This window comes from Protopterus annectens, chromosome 8.part0 (assembly GCF_019279795.1).
Source record: "Protopterus annectens isolate FY-2018-M chromosome 8.part0, PAN1.0, whole genome shotgun sequence".
Classification (NCBI taxonomy): domain Eukaryota; kingdom Metazoa; phylum Chordata; order Ceratodontiformes; family Protopteridae; genus Protopterus; species Protopterus annectens.
The window spans coordinates 1,912,240,770-1,912,255,873 of record NC_056741.1 but is presented as its reverse complement, the minus strand read 5'-3'; the positions used below and the strand labels follow the sequence as shown (position 1 = coordinate 1,912,255,873).

The following is a 15,104-nucleotide window of genomic DNA, read 5'->3' as shown; positions in this document are numbered from 1 at the left end:
TGAAGTATTCCACCTCGGTTTTGAGGAGTGTGAAATTTGCTTTAGAGAAGTTTTTCACTGTGGTTTTCTGGGCAGGGGGTGGGGTCGGGATGTGAATATCCAGTGAGATTAGTTTATGGTCTGATCTTACCAGTGAGGGATACACTTCTGGTCTGGAGCATAGAGTCCCCATGTTGGTGATGATCAGGTTCAGTATGTTTTCTCCTCTTGTGGGAGTGGTAACAAGTTGTTCCATAGCATTTGAGTTTATAAATTCTAGGAACCTTTGGGCTAGGGTGTTGGAGCTAGAGTAATGCTCCCAGTCTATGTTTGGGTAGTTGAAGTCACCCAATATAATGGTGTTTGGAGAGACCTTCATATTTTCCAGTGTTCTCAGGAAGGCCGAGTGGGGTTCCTGGGTTTGGGAGGGTGGTCTGTAGCAGGCTATAAACTGGAAGGCAGTTTTACCCACTGTTAGTTGCACATGGATATTCTCTGATGCTTCGTGCTGTGCCACCAACCTGGAGGTGTGGGTATCTTTGACAAATATTGATACTCCCCCTCCTTTTGTGGTTCGGTCCAAGTGTTGGGGCCGAAAAGCATGGGATGAGGTATAACCTGGTAGTGCTGGGGTGCTCTCGGGAGCCTTGAACCAGCTTTCTGTTACTGCACAGATATTGATGTTCTCCATGCTAAGGAGAGTTTTGAGTGCATGCATCTTGAGGTTTAGACTTCTGGTGTTGAGTAGCATTACTCTTAGTTTCTTATCCCTTGTGATACCTATGGAGGTGGGTTTGTCTTTTGAGCCTTGCCTAAAAAAAGCACTATGGGGGTAGCAAGAGCCTTTGCCAATATCTGAAAGCCCAGGGTGACAGGTGCAAGCCGTCCCTAGCGAAGCATCGTGGCTTGTCGAGCATGTCATCCCAGGCTGACAGGCATTGGATCCCCTTTGAATGACACCAATACTTAAGCCAATTGTTGAAATTGATCATCTTGTCTTCATATTGTGGCATCATTCTTGGTGAGGGTAAGATACTACTCAAGGTCAGGGTCATACCAGCCTGGGCTACATGCTCAGAGAGCTCCTCTATGTCTCTTTTCATGCAGTCCAGGGAGGTACATCTCAGGTTATTCACACCAGCATGGACAATGACTGAGTCATATTTGTACTTGCCTTGGAGTGACCTGAGTGCTTGTGTTATGTGGTGGATCCTAGCGCCCGACAGGCAGCTCACCGTGACCTTCTCCTTGTTCAGCCTGGTGAGCAGGACGTCAGTGTGCCTGACGATAGAGTCACCTATAACAAGTGTATCAGGTGTGTTGTTTAGCCTTAAGGGCTGTGACTGTTTGGCACACTGTATTTGTGAGCTATGTGTTGCACGTGTTTTGTTTTGGGGTAGTGGTTGCTTGGGTGTCTGCTTTGGAGGTCTGTGCTGCTTTGGCAGATTTTTATTTAGAGCCTCCGAGTATGTTTTTGTGTGTTTATGTGTTTATGTGTTTGGTTTGCTGTCGTGATAGGTCTATGTGAGACTGGAATTGTAGTGAGTGTGGTTTCCTTCTCCTCCTGACTGGTTATGCCAGTACTGAGTTGAGAGAGCTTAGCCTCCAGTTTGGCTATATGGTTGCATCTCTCACATGTGTTGGAATTTGTTGGAAGGAGGAGAGGGTTGTCTGTGTACATGAGGCAGTTGTAACATTGCCTCAAGATTCCCAGATTCACCTGCATTCCATTTGTCTGTACATTGAATTTGCTTATTTGTGCATTCTCATTGAAATGTTGTATCGTATTTATTTCAGTTGTCTGTACATTGTATTTGCCTATTTGCCTAGGTCATGGCTGAAAAAGGTTCTTGGAGCAAACTATCTACTTGGGTAACAAACATTAAATTAATAAATAAAATAAACAAAAGGCTACTGTGACTAGTAGTGGATTGTCTCTGTATGAGGAGATTTTTATAAGATGCCAACTTGGTTTCTGACTCAGAAGAGGCATGAGGCTGAACTGCTGTTTTAATAGTTAAGTGAGAATTGTAAAGAAGTACAGTTCCTCCTCCTGCTGTAATGCCTGGTCCTCTATCAAAAGCTGGGAAGAAAAGAAGTGTTGCATGTTTGGATGATCTTTTTTTTTCCTAAAGCTTAAGGAGAGTATTCCAAGATGTCACAATTTCTAACTTAGTATATATTCCAGCCAATTTGTATTTTAATTTCTGATTTTCCAAAGATCACAGTTCCCAATCTCTGAATGCCAGCAACACCTGGAGCCATACAGGCACAGTGCTAATGCTCTCTCTTCTAAATGTCTCATTAGCGAGATTCGATTTTCCTTAGGCAGCTGCTTCAGGCCCTTCATACCTCACTTAAATATGGATTTACTAATCTGATTATTATCAAATGGAATACCCTATCCTCTGCTACAGATAAATATCTCCATTTTCACATTCACTGCTTACCTAAGCAGAAAGATTTTGTGTCAGGGTCTTGCAATCATTGTGGCATTACTTGAAAGGTGTCTCTATTTTCTGCTGTTATGTTTCTAACATGAAATGTGTTGAGTGTTGTACACAACATTATTTAATAAATGTGCATGTTTCCAGTCATTTATGTCTAAATGTTGCAATTGTTTACTTACTCAGAATATAGTGTTACAAAATGTAACCATTTGTGTTGTTTTCTGCCATAGATAACACAGAATTAACTGCAGCTTTTCTTCCTCTGTCTCCACTGAAACAAGTTTTGTACAGACAGATAGTCAATGCAAAATGATTTTGTGATGTACAGGCAGCAAGTGCACAAATGAAGATGAATACGATCAATAACTCTTAGGGTTAAGCTTTATTTTCAGAACTGAACTGCATTGTGTAAATATAGTATTCAGGTTACTGGACCTTTAGTTAATGGGTCAGTAAATGCTTTAGGTGTTGCCCAGATGATTAACTGCTTTGACTTTTCCAGGAGTTTTCAGATAAAATTAAATTTGCAAGTCTGATATTTTTTTTTCACATTATGCCATTTTTTTAAAATACTGTGATAAAGCATTGAGTTGTAAGGGCAGAATGAATAGACATGCATCTAAATCTGACAATCAGAACTCCAGTATGTTATTAGTTACAGTGATATTTGTTTTTCACTCTGCATCTCTCTAGCTTTGACCTGGCTGATCATATTCATGTCTGTAACTGTGACAAGCATAACGGGTCTGTCCATTTCAGCCATATCCACAAACGGCAAGGTGAAATCTGGTACGTACATGCAAACTACATAACTACTTTATGTTTTAATTTTAAGAATCTACAACAGCACTGAAAACCAATGAATATGCTCTTAGGGATTCAAGATGATATTTTCAAGGATTTGCAATGTGTACTTTGTTTACTTTGTGTTTGTTTGTTTGTGTCTTTCGGCTTTTCCTGGTTAGGGGTCGCCACAGCAGAACTCCGGTCCGCTAATGATTTGTAGTTGATTTTTACGTGCTGAGTTACCAGCCCTGACGCACAACCTTCAATGAAGGTATGCCCATTCACTTTGTATAACAAAGGAAAATATCCATATACCTTATATACCAGCATTTGAATATAAATTAACTAATGTTTAGATGAGATGCTGTCAATATCTATAAATAGGAGTCAAATAAAAGGTTTCACTGTTTCTTACAGAAATAGAATATACTAAATCTTAAAATATGAATTTACAATACTGAAATTCAATATGGAAATTCAAAGTGCTTGATTTTTATAAATCTTGAATGTAACCAATATGCTTCATTCTGCAAAACATGTACTAGCAAGACTGACAGATCCCACAACTAACTTAGTTAATAGTGGAGGATTTACTCTGCTGTAAATCATGTGCTGTAATGAAGAAAACAGATGAGCAGTGTAATTTCAACATTGCATATGTGGTGTTTAAAATCACTAACATTCAGTTCACTACCCATGGGGCACCACAATGTACCTCAGGTAATGGATCCCATTATTTTTCAGTAAATAACTGAATAGAGGAGCTGAGAATGTTTTAAACTATGTATTTTGGGAAACTTCTGTCACCACTTAAAAAGCAACGGAAAGCTTAGAATAACGTTGCATGTATAAAGACTAGAGTGCTAAGAAGAACAGACAAAACAACCCGGTGCTTTCAGTATAGGTTTTAACCACACCAGTATTAAAAATGAATCAAATGCTCCAAAATGTACAACCATTAAGCAATTTCATCCCTCACAGGGGGCTTCATCAGAAATGCATCCATCTAAGTTATCACTTCCTTAAATAACATACCTAGTCATTTTAAGCATTTAAACATAAATGCCTTAATTAAATATAAATAAATTAAAAAAACAAGCTGCATGCATGCTGCTAAAGAGTGTATTTCCCTATAACCTTTACAAAGAATACTACATATTAATGTGATCTATAGAACTGAATGAGTAAATATTTTTTACATTTGTTCTATTACAAGGTTGTCACTCCTACACTCCATGTAACAACTGTATTCTCATTACCTCTATTTATATATTCTGACTGCAAGGTTGCAGTACTACTAAAAAAGAGGAACATCTGTATTTTCTGCCATTTCTTTAAGATGACAAGATGCTGGAGTTAGAATATATAAATATGGGGTGGGTATTGGGCAAATCACCTTACAGGAGCGATACAGGAGAGTTTATGTCCCTCAGCATTCCTGCAGTATATGATTTTATCACCAGTATCTTGCATTAATTTTAGCAATGCAGTCTGCACATTTGTTTATGTATATAAGCTTCTGATATGTTTAGATTTTGTCTGGTTTTGTTCTGACCATTTATATTTCAGGGTTTCCAAATTTAGTTTGTTCGAGTTTGGCGAGGTGTGGTAAAACCCTTCAAAAGATATTGGTCGGTACATCTGTCACTGAGTGTTAGTAATTTGCTTCTGTTTTAGAATTGCAAAGAGACTTCTTTTATTTATTGTTTATTTTTAAAGAAGTAAAATCCACCGGGCAAATATACCTCTTTTTAGAGGTCTTGAATGAGCTTTGGTCTCAGTAAATGCTTTACTTGGATTTGTATAGTATATGCAAGTAAAATATGAGAGAGTTAAATTTCAGTTGATAACACAAAACTCATTAGAAGCCCAGGACCTTCGCACTCATACTATATTGGCAAGCATATCAACTGAATATTGTCATGCATTTGGCCACAGGGTAATTACACACAGCCAGTTTTTACATTGCAATGACAATGTGTTTGATATATGTAGCCCTAACTAAATACAGCACAGCCATTTCCTAAAACTGTTTTTTATAAATATTAATGTAAGTAGTGGCATAGCTTAAGAACATTTTCCTTCTGATGATCTTCCTAAACTTTTTGGTGCAGTATACAGTTGTATAATTCTGATCGGAATAATAATACTTTGAAAGGGACCTTTAAATTGCACATGACTTTACCATGATTCAATTCTCTTTGCTTGTAATAAAAGATTGCGTTCATATAACCCAACAATTAATTGACTGTCAGCACACTACTTTGATCTGTGCCAGGGACCCATGCTAATAGTGGGAGCAGGACTGCCAACTTTTCATGTCAAAATTCTGGGCATGTACGTGAAAGCAAAATGCATGTAATTTTGGTACCCTCCCCCATGCATCCATTCCAGGGTCCCATTACTTGGCTATTTCTCCATTTCACCCCAGTTGCCATAAACACTGTTCAAAACTCTTAGTGTGAATACTGTTTTCTGCTTTATTTCTACAATGATTACAGATATTTGGATTTCATTTAAAACGTTTATTTCAAATTTTGTAGTACAAACACTTTTAGATATTTGCTAAAGAAAGCAATACAGTCTCACAATGAAAACAGACTTAGCAAAAAAACATCTCTGCTTTTGAAACTCACATTGACTGACACAGCACTGAAACCTACATTCAAAGAAAATGCATCTAGTTAGTGGTGGATTAAGTTTACTTTTGGGCTGTTTTCAAATCATAGGCCCCTTGAACACATTTTTTGACCATGCAAACGTTCTTTGATTCACCTTCCTGATTGTATTAAATTATAATATATAATAGTTAAATTATATTCCTTGTATAATACAAAGGAATAAATTTATAGTTTTGAATATTTTTCCAGTAAGCAATGAAACAAAACATATGAACCAATAATGACAAAATTGCCAAATTCAGAACATTTCAACCATAAAAGGCCTCTAATACAATTGTCATTACAATGCATCAATATCAGTCAAAAGTGCACAATGTCTGCAGAAGTAAAAGTCTTCTAAATAATTCCACATTAAAGAGATCTGTAACAAATGAAAAGGTTGCTGCTAGCAAACACCTTCATATTTCAGTGCACACACACACACACACACACACACACACACACACACACACACACACACACACACACACACACACACACACAATCATTGGCTACTGTGTCATCAGCTTACTAGGAGCAATTTTATGTTCCTGGTCCTGGCCATTTTGGTACCTTGCACGCCTCTGCTTTCTTGGTGATGACTGGCTGACTAGAACCACCTTGAGTGGACAAAATGTCAAACTGTCAACCTTCCCCTCCTGGTTCTTCAGTCCTTGATCCACTAGTCATACTCGGGATATCATAGTCAGGTCTTCTTTCCTGTATGCTGAAGGGCCAAGCTTTCTTATAAAGTCCCTTCATCACTTGCATTTAATATGCTCACAAACTATAATGCATCTACTACTGTTCAGCTGGGAGGTTTGCTCCTAAATGTATCTTTATGCATATTTTGCTGTACTTTCTTTCAGTATCGGAACCTTATATGGATTATAGCCAGAGAATAAGGCCATTTTAACTGGTCCTCATGATATGCATTCAGTTTGAAAGGTCTCTAATAACTTTGAGTACTTACTATCTTGACTGAAGATATAGTGGCATGTCAAATGGAAATACTGTGAATTTTAAATACCTGAAAATCCTTGAAGACAAAGTTTTATGACTGTGATACTGTACGTGATAATAGAGTAGCTTAGCTATTTTTGCATCATAAATTACTTAAAATAGGTGAAAAAAATCTTCTAGTCATTAAGACATGTCAGAAGGCCTTTAAAAGCAAATTGAATAACAACCAAAGGAGGATATATTTGTAGGAAATGGAACACCTTAGTTTTTGAAACTGTTTACATAAAATTTGGATTATTTTTCATAATGATGCAGACATTAGAAAATTATAGGCTCTGTCAGTCTGGCTAGTTAAGCTTGTCTTGGTCTATAGCACTTAGGTAAATCAAGTACAAAAACATGTGGAAAGTGTGCCTCATTAAGATCGTTTGTGTACCCTAATGACAGTAAATTGTAGGTTAACATCCACAAATTTATTATTCAGAATTGTACTTTTGTTAAGTGTTATGTGGTGCCATTCTAAATGCATGTGCATTAGCAAATGATAAGAGCTTTGAAAGATGAAATGCAGAAGTACATTATGATATATTATTAATGCTTTTACTGATGAGTATTGATGCAGTAGGTTTCTTGGCATATCATAACAGAGAACAGAATCAAGTTTGATGTATAGAAAGTAAGGAAGTTTATCTGCTGTAATTCAGAGTTGACCGTATTATGTTTTTAAAGGAGAAATATGCAGGATATAAAAATATACTGCATTGTAACGTATGATCTGCACCTCATATTGTGGTAAAGAATAAAATGGAAGTAAAGCATGATTCTCTTAGAATAATACACTGTATGTTTTAGAACTAAACTATTATGGCCACCTGTCCAGTTCAGTGACATGGACTGATAAAACAGTGATTGTGACCCAAGTGACTTGAGATTATTTACTGGCTCAGGACCTGGTGGAGCCAGATGGGAATGTTGGGGATGAATGGGCAATGATGGCTCAGTTTTCCTGGTGGGAAGTAGGAAGACAGGCCAATGTAATTGCAAGGTTGACACCCAGTGGAAGCGAACATATCAGCATGCAGAAGTACAAGCTGAGATGTGTGCATCAATCAATCTGTATATATATATATATATATATATATATATATATATATATATATATATATATATATATATATATATATATATATATATATATATATATATATATATGTCCACAATAACAGCTATTTAAACCATGCATCAAAGTGCGCATGAGTCATTTCACTGCATATCAGGCTACTGTGTGAGGCATTATGGTATTAAAAAAAAATCATTCACACTCTATGTCTTCCTGGTTGATACTCTCTCTTCCACTTGTGTGTTGTGCAGCACCAGTTGCCTACAGCAGCCACTGTTCAAGCCATGCAAGATGAGTCATTTCCCTGCTGATTCCCATTGCAGAACATGGAGCATCCCCTGCAGGGTGATGTGTATGAAGTGGCAAGCTACGCTGAAGAATAAATGGGTGACAGAGAGAGAATGGGACAAGGTTGATAACCAGCAGGCACAGAGGGCAAAAAGTATCTCCCATAAAGAACCCTCAAAAAGCTATAGTACAAGCTGACACAGTGTGAATAAAACAATTGACAGTGGCTGAGAGTACCAAGTACTGCAGTTTGTCATGATGTATAACTTATTTTAGTTATGCATTCATGAGCATCACAGTGGTGTTATGCTGTTCATGACTGAGCCCTGTGAGCACTGGGGCCATCTATATGTAAAATGCTCTAAGAATTTTGCCTCTTTCTTGTACTTTTGCCAAAAAAAGGTTGATTGAATGTTGAGCTGAAGCCAGTAAAGGATTTTTAAAAGACAGAAGCACTGAAGAGCAGTCTGATGTACTGACATCTAGTTGTGTCCCATATTTAACTTGTAAGAAAATCCTTTATTGCCTTCTGATTTTCAGCTTAAGATGTGAGCTTGTTAGGATCTGTGACAATGACAGTGATATTAGAAATTATGAAATAATTTGGCTAGTACAAATTCAGCCATATTTCTGATGGGAATCATGGATCTGTGGTGACACTGACTTTCTTATGACAAACTTGCAGGATCTTTTTCTGTTTCATCATACTGTGACACACACACTCAGCTTAGAGCTCTTCATTTAGTCAGATTTCTAAAACAGTCTCCACCCTTAAAAATGTAAGAATGCACATCCTAGCTCTCCTGCCTGAAATTCACCCAGCTGGCTGCTTTAATAGTGAGGCAGTTTGTGAATTAGCAGTGCATGTAAAGCCCTGCAAATATGCATCATAGCCTGTATAATGCAGGAAATTTGGTGACAAGAAATATAAAATTACATAGCTTAGAAATTGGGCCAGACCTCTTTGAACCTGGTTCATCCCAAATATTGTCTGGAATTCTGATGATGATGACAATGCTCCTCTATATCTGATCCTAAATACTTGAAGATGACCCTTTGAAACTTGCATTTTGAGCCTTGCAACAAGTACTTGTAGTTAATTTTCTGTTGCCAGGTTTTGCATCTGGGCATCAAGGTATGTAATATAAAACTGTTGAGCCACAGATTTCCTTTATGCTGAGTGCTGTTACAGGAATAGAAATCTTAGTCGCCTTGTTTCTTTATGTATTGTGATGTATATGCTGATTTACTTTACCTGAACTTCTAGAATTAGAGACCATTGTCGCTGACTTGTACTTCAGATTGTTTTGCACTATATTCTATATATTATAAAACAAAACTTAGAGATCTGATCTTTGCTGGAGTATAATGAAAACGTTTTTGTATGTTTAGGTGGTACATATTTTCTAATCTCCAGAAGCCTGGGCCCAGAGCTGGGAGGTTCCATCGGACTCATTTTTGCTTTTGCAAATGCAGTAGCTGTTGCTATGCACACTGTTGGCTTTGCTGAAACTGTAAGAGATCTCCTAAAGGTATGTATAGACTACAAGTGAGTAACCACAGACTCTGAAAATCAGTTACTTTTTTATTTCGGTGACTAGCCGCAGACTCTGAAAACTAGTTACTTTTATATTCAGGTGACTAGTCACAGACACTGAAAATGAGTTACTTTTATATTCAGATGACTAGCCACAGACACTGAAAAGGAGTTACTTTTATATTTAGGTGACTAGTCACAGACACTGAAAACTAGTTACTTTTATATTCAGGTGACTAGTCACAGACTTTGAAAATAAGTTAAAACATGTTAATTTTATATTCAGGTGACTAGCCACAGACAATGAAAACTAGTTATTTTTATAGTCAGGTGACTAGCCACAGACTCTGAAAACTAGTTACTTTCATGTTCAGGTGACTAGCCATAGACACTGAAAAACTAGCTGCTTTTATATTCAGGTGGCTAGCCAAATACTCTGAAAAAAGTTACTTTTATATTCAGGTGACTAGCCACAGACTCTGAAAACAAATTACTTTTATATTCAGGTGACTAGTCACAGACACTGAAAACTAGTTATTTTTTATGCTCAAGTGACTAGCCACAGACACCGAAAAACAGTTACTTTTATATTCAGGTGACTAGCCAAAGACTCTGGAAATGAGTTCCATTTATATTCCATTTATATTCAGGTGACTAGTCACAGACACTGAAAACAAGTTATTTTTATATTCAGATGACTAGCCACAGACACTGAAAACTAGTTACTTTTATATTCAGGTGACTAGCCACAGATACTGAAAACTAATTGCTTTTATATTCAGGTGACTAGCCACAAACTCTGAAAACAAGTTACTTTTATATTCAGGTGACTAGCCACAGACTCTAAAAACAAATTACTTTTATATTTAGGTGACTAGTTACAGACACTGAAAACTAGTTATTTTTTATATTCAAGTGAATACCCACAGACACTGAAAATGAGTTACTTTTATATTCAGGTGACTAGCCACAGACACTGAAAAACAGTTACTTTTATATTTAGGTGACTAGCCACAGACACTGAAAACTAGTTACTTTTAAATTCAGATGACTAGCCACAGACACTGAAAAGGAGTTACTTTTATATTTAGGTGACTAGTCACAGACACTGAAAACTAGTTACTTTTATATTCAGGTGACTAGTCGCAGACTTTGAAAATAAGTTAACATGTTAATTTTATATTCAGGTGACTAGCCACAGACACTGAAAACTAGTTATTTTTATATTCAGGTGACTAGCCGCAGACTCTGACAACTAGTTACTTTCATGTTCAGGTGACTAGCCATAGACACTGAAAAACTAGCTGCTTTTATATTCAGGTGGCTAGTCACAGACTCTGAAAAAAGTTACTTTTATATTCCGGTGACTAGCCGCAGACTCTGAAAACAAATTACTTTTATATTCAGGTGACTAGTCACAGACACTGAAAACTAGTTATTTTTTATGCTCAAGTGACTAGCCACAGACACTGAAAAATAGTTACTTTTACATTCAGGTGACTAGCCAAAGACTCTGGAAATGAGTTCCATTTATATTCCATTTATATTCAGGTGACTAGCCACAGACACTGAAAATTAGTTACTTTTATATTTAGGTGACTAGTCACAGGCACTGAAAACTAGTTACTTTTATATTCAGGTGGCTAGTCACAGACATTGAAAACTAGTTATTTTTATATTCAGGTGACTAGTCACATACACTGAAAATAAGTTACTTTTATATTCAGGTGGCTAGCCACAGACACTGAAAACTAGTTATTTTTATATTCAGGTGACTAGTCACATACACTGAAAACAAGTTACTTTTATATTCAGGTGACTTGTCACAGACACTGAAAACAAGTTATTTTTATATTCAGGTGACTTGTCACAGACACTGAAAACAAGTTATTTTTATATTCAGATGACTAGCCACAGACACTGAAAACTAGTTACTTTTATATTCAGGTGACTATCCACAGATACTGAAAACTAATTGCTTTTATATTCAGGTGACTAGCCACAAACTCTGAAAACAAGTTACTTTTATATTCAGGTGACTAGCCACAGACTCTAAAAACAAATTACTTTTATATTTAGGTGACTGGTTACAGACACTTAAAACTAGTTATTTTTTATATTCAAGTGAATAGCCACAGACACTGAAAATGAGTTACTTTTATATTCAGGTGACTAGCCACAGACACTGAAAAACAGTTACTTTTATATTTAGGTGACTAGCCAAAGACTCTGGAAATGAGTTCCGTTTATATTCAGGTGACTAGCCACAGACACTGAAAACTACTTACTTTTATATTTAGGTGACTAGTCACAGACACTGAAAACTAGTTACTTTTATATTCAGGTGACTAGCCACAGACACTGAAAACTAGTGACTTTTATATTCAGGTGACTAGCCACATACTCTGAAATTGAGTTACTTTTATTTTCAGGTGACTAGCCACAGACACTGAAAAGAAGTTACTTTTATATTCAGGTGACTAGTCGCAGACACTGAAAACTAGTTATTTTTATATTCAGGTGACTAGTCACAGACATTGAAAACTAGTTACTTTTATATTCAGGTGACTAGTCACAGACTTTGAAAATAAGTTAAAACGTGTTAATTTTATATTCAGGTGACTAGCCACAGACACTGAAAACTAGTTATTTTTATATTCAGGTGGCTAGTCACAGACTCTGAAAAAAGTTACTTTTATATTCAGGTGACTAGCCACAGACTCTGAAAACAAATTACTTTTATATTCAGGAGACTAGTCACAGACACTGAAAACTAGTTATTTTTTATGCTGAAGTGACTAGCCACAGACGCTGAAAAACAGTTACTTTTATATTCAGGTGACTAGCCAAAGACTCTGGAAATGAGTTCCATTTATATTCAGGTGACTAGCCACAGACACTGAAAATTAGTTACTTTTATATTTAGGTGACTAGTCACAGGCACTGAAAACTAGTTACTTTTATATTCAGGTGACTAGCCACAGACACTGAAAATGAGTTAATTTTATATTCAAGTGACTAGCCACAGACACTGAAAACTAGTTATTTTCATGTTCAGGTGACTAGCCATAGACACTGAAAAACTAGCTACTTTTATATTCTGGTGGCTAGCCACAGACACTGAAAACTAGTTATTTTTATATTCAGGTGACTAGTCACATACACTGAAAACAAGTTACTTTTATATTCAGGTGACTAGTCACAGACATTGAAAACTATTTTACTTTTATATTCAGGTGACTAGCCACAGACACTGAAAGCTAGTTACTTTTATATTCAGGTGACTAGCCTCAGACACTGAAAACTAGTTACTTGTATATTTAGGTGACTAGTCTCAGACTCTGAAAATGGGTTACTTTTAAATTCAGGTGACTAGTCATAGACACTGAAAACAAGTTACTTTTATATTCAGGTGGCTAGTCACAGACACTGAAAATTAACTACTTTTATATTGAGGTGATTAGCCACAGACTCTGAAAAAGTGTTACATTTTTATACAAGTAACTAGCCACAGATTCTGAAAACAAGTTACTTTTTATGGAGGAAAGTAGTCATAGATACTGAAAACTAGTTACCCTTTTAATATGCTCTTAATATGCCCCAGGACCTAGCCAGTCGCCTGCTGTTAACACAGTTGCTCCCCTGCTAACAGTACCTAGCAAGCTCCCTCAGCTTAAAGAACTTAACAGTGCGAGTAGTGAAGCATGCGGACCGGGACCACTAAACCCTGCATTGAAAAGTTATAAGGGTCGCTCCCCTGCTAACAGTACCTAGCAAGCTTCCTCAGCTTAAAGAACTTAACAGTGCGAGTAGTGAAGCACGCAGACCGAGACCACCAAACCCTGCATTGAAAAGTTATAAGGGTAATAACCCTAACTCTTAACTGATGTTTTAAAAGAACTGTAGCTGGGTCCGGCACTAGAAATACCCTCAAAAAGCCCTATTGTAAACTGCAGCGATATAGCTAACCTTAGCCATATAAACAAAAACCCTCAGTCGCTAGTGTTTTTAAGTTCATCTAGTGACTACCTTGCAACTAACTCTCCTGCAAAACAGTAAATTAAGGCTAATTTAAAACTTATATCCTGCCTAAAAGGACCTATTAAACTAAAGCTAATTTAGAACTTAAAACTTGCCTAAAAGACCTATTGGAAGTAATAGTACACCCACCTTGCAACCTCCAATCACTGGCAAATTGGAAAACTGGTTAAGCCCACTGAACCGAGGTTACATATCCCTCCCACACTAACCACTATTTTCAAAGCTCTAGTACCGCAAGACCTAGCCAGTCGCCTGCTATTAACACGGTTTGTAAATATCTTGTAAATATCTTATAACCTGTATCATATCTTATAATGTTGCCTGAATTTCTGAAACTACTGCTGTTATAGAGAGTAATGAATAGATATTTGCTGTGTACTTAATTTGATACCGAAGAGTGGCATAGAATAGCGTTAGACATTGTAGTGTTTTTAAGCTTGTACTTAGCTGTTTAAACTACCTCATGGCTCTGTATTAGTTGTTAAAATAAGTCCGCTATAAACCAGAGTAAAGATAACGACAGTGCTTGAATTGTACACCACTATTTAAATTACCACTCTGTTATATGAGATTACGCTGGATAATTACGGCTCAGAGGTCGCAGCATAGCATGCTGTAACCTGGAATACCTACAGACTGTATAGATAATTCCTGTTAACTAATTACAAAGTGTGGTAGAATGTATTAGCAGATATTTAGGTGTGCATGCTGTAAGACATATGTTTTAATATTAAAACTGTCTACTGAAATGTGAATATATCTATACAAGGGGACGCTAACTATTTAAAGGAATGGGAACTGTGTACTTGCAACACTGCTGCCTGCTGGTAACTGTTACAAATCTATCCCCACAGGTTGCTCCCTTGCTAACAGTACCTAGCAAGCTCCCTCAGCTTAAAGAACTTAACAGTGTGAGTAGTGAAGCACACGGACCGAGACCACCAAACCCAGCATTGAAAAGTTATAAGGGTAATAACCCTAACTCTTAACTGATGTTTTAAATGAACTGTAGCTGGGTCTGGCACTAGAAATACCCTCAAAAAGCCCTATTGTAAACTGCAGCGATATAGCTAACCTTAGCCATATAAACAAAAACCCTCAGTCAATAGTGTTTTTAAGTTCATCTAGTGATTACCTTGCAGCTAACTCTCCTGCAAAACAGTAAATTAAGGCTAATTTAAAACTTATATCCTGCCTAAAAGGGCCTATTAAACTAAAGCTAATTTAGAACTTAAAACTTGCCTAAAAGACCTATTGGAAGTAATAGTACACCCACCTTG

General features: G+C 36.8%; 1 protein-coding gene across 1 annotated transcript in view; it reads left to right on the top strand.

Annotated features, from left to right (window-relative positions):
• Positions 1-15,104, top strand: part of SLC12A3 (solute carrier family 12 member 3) — a 564,508-nt gene that overhangs the window by 94,852 nt on the left and 454,552 nt on the right. The window contains exons 8-9 of the mRNA XM_044079103.1: positions 3,123-3,218; positions 9,639-9,778. Of these exons, the coding sequence (XP_043935038.1) occupies positions 3,123-3,218; positions 9,639-9,778 (236 nt within the window). The remainder of the gene's footprint in view (positions 1-3,122; positions 3,219-9,638; positions 9,779-15,104) is intronic.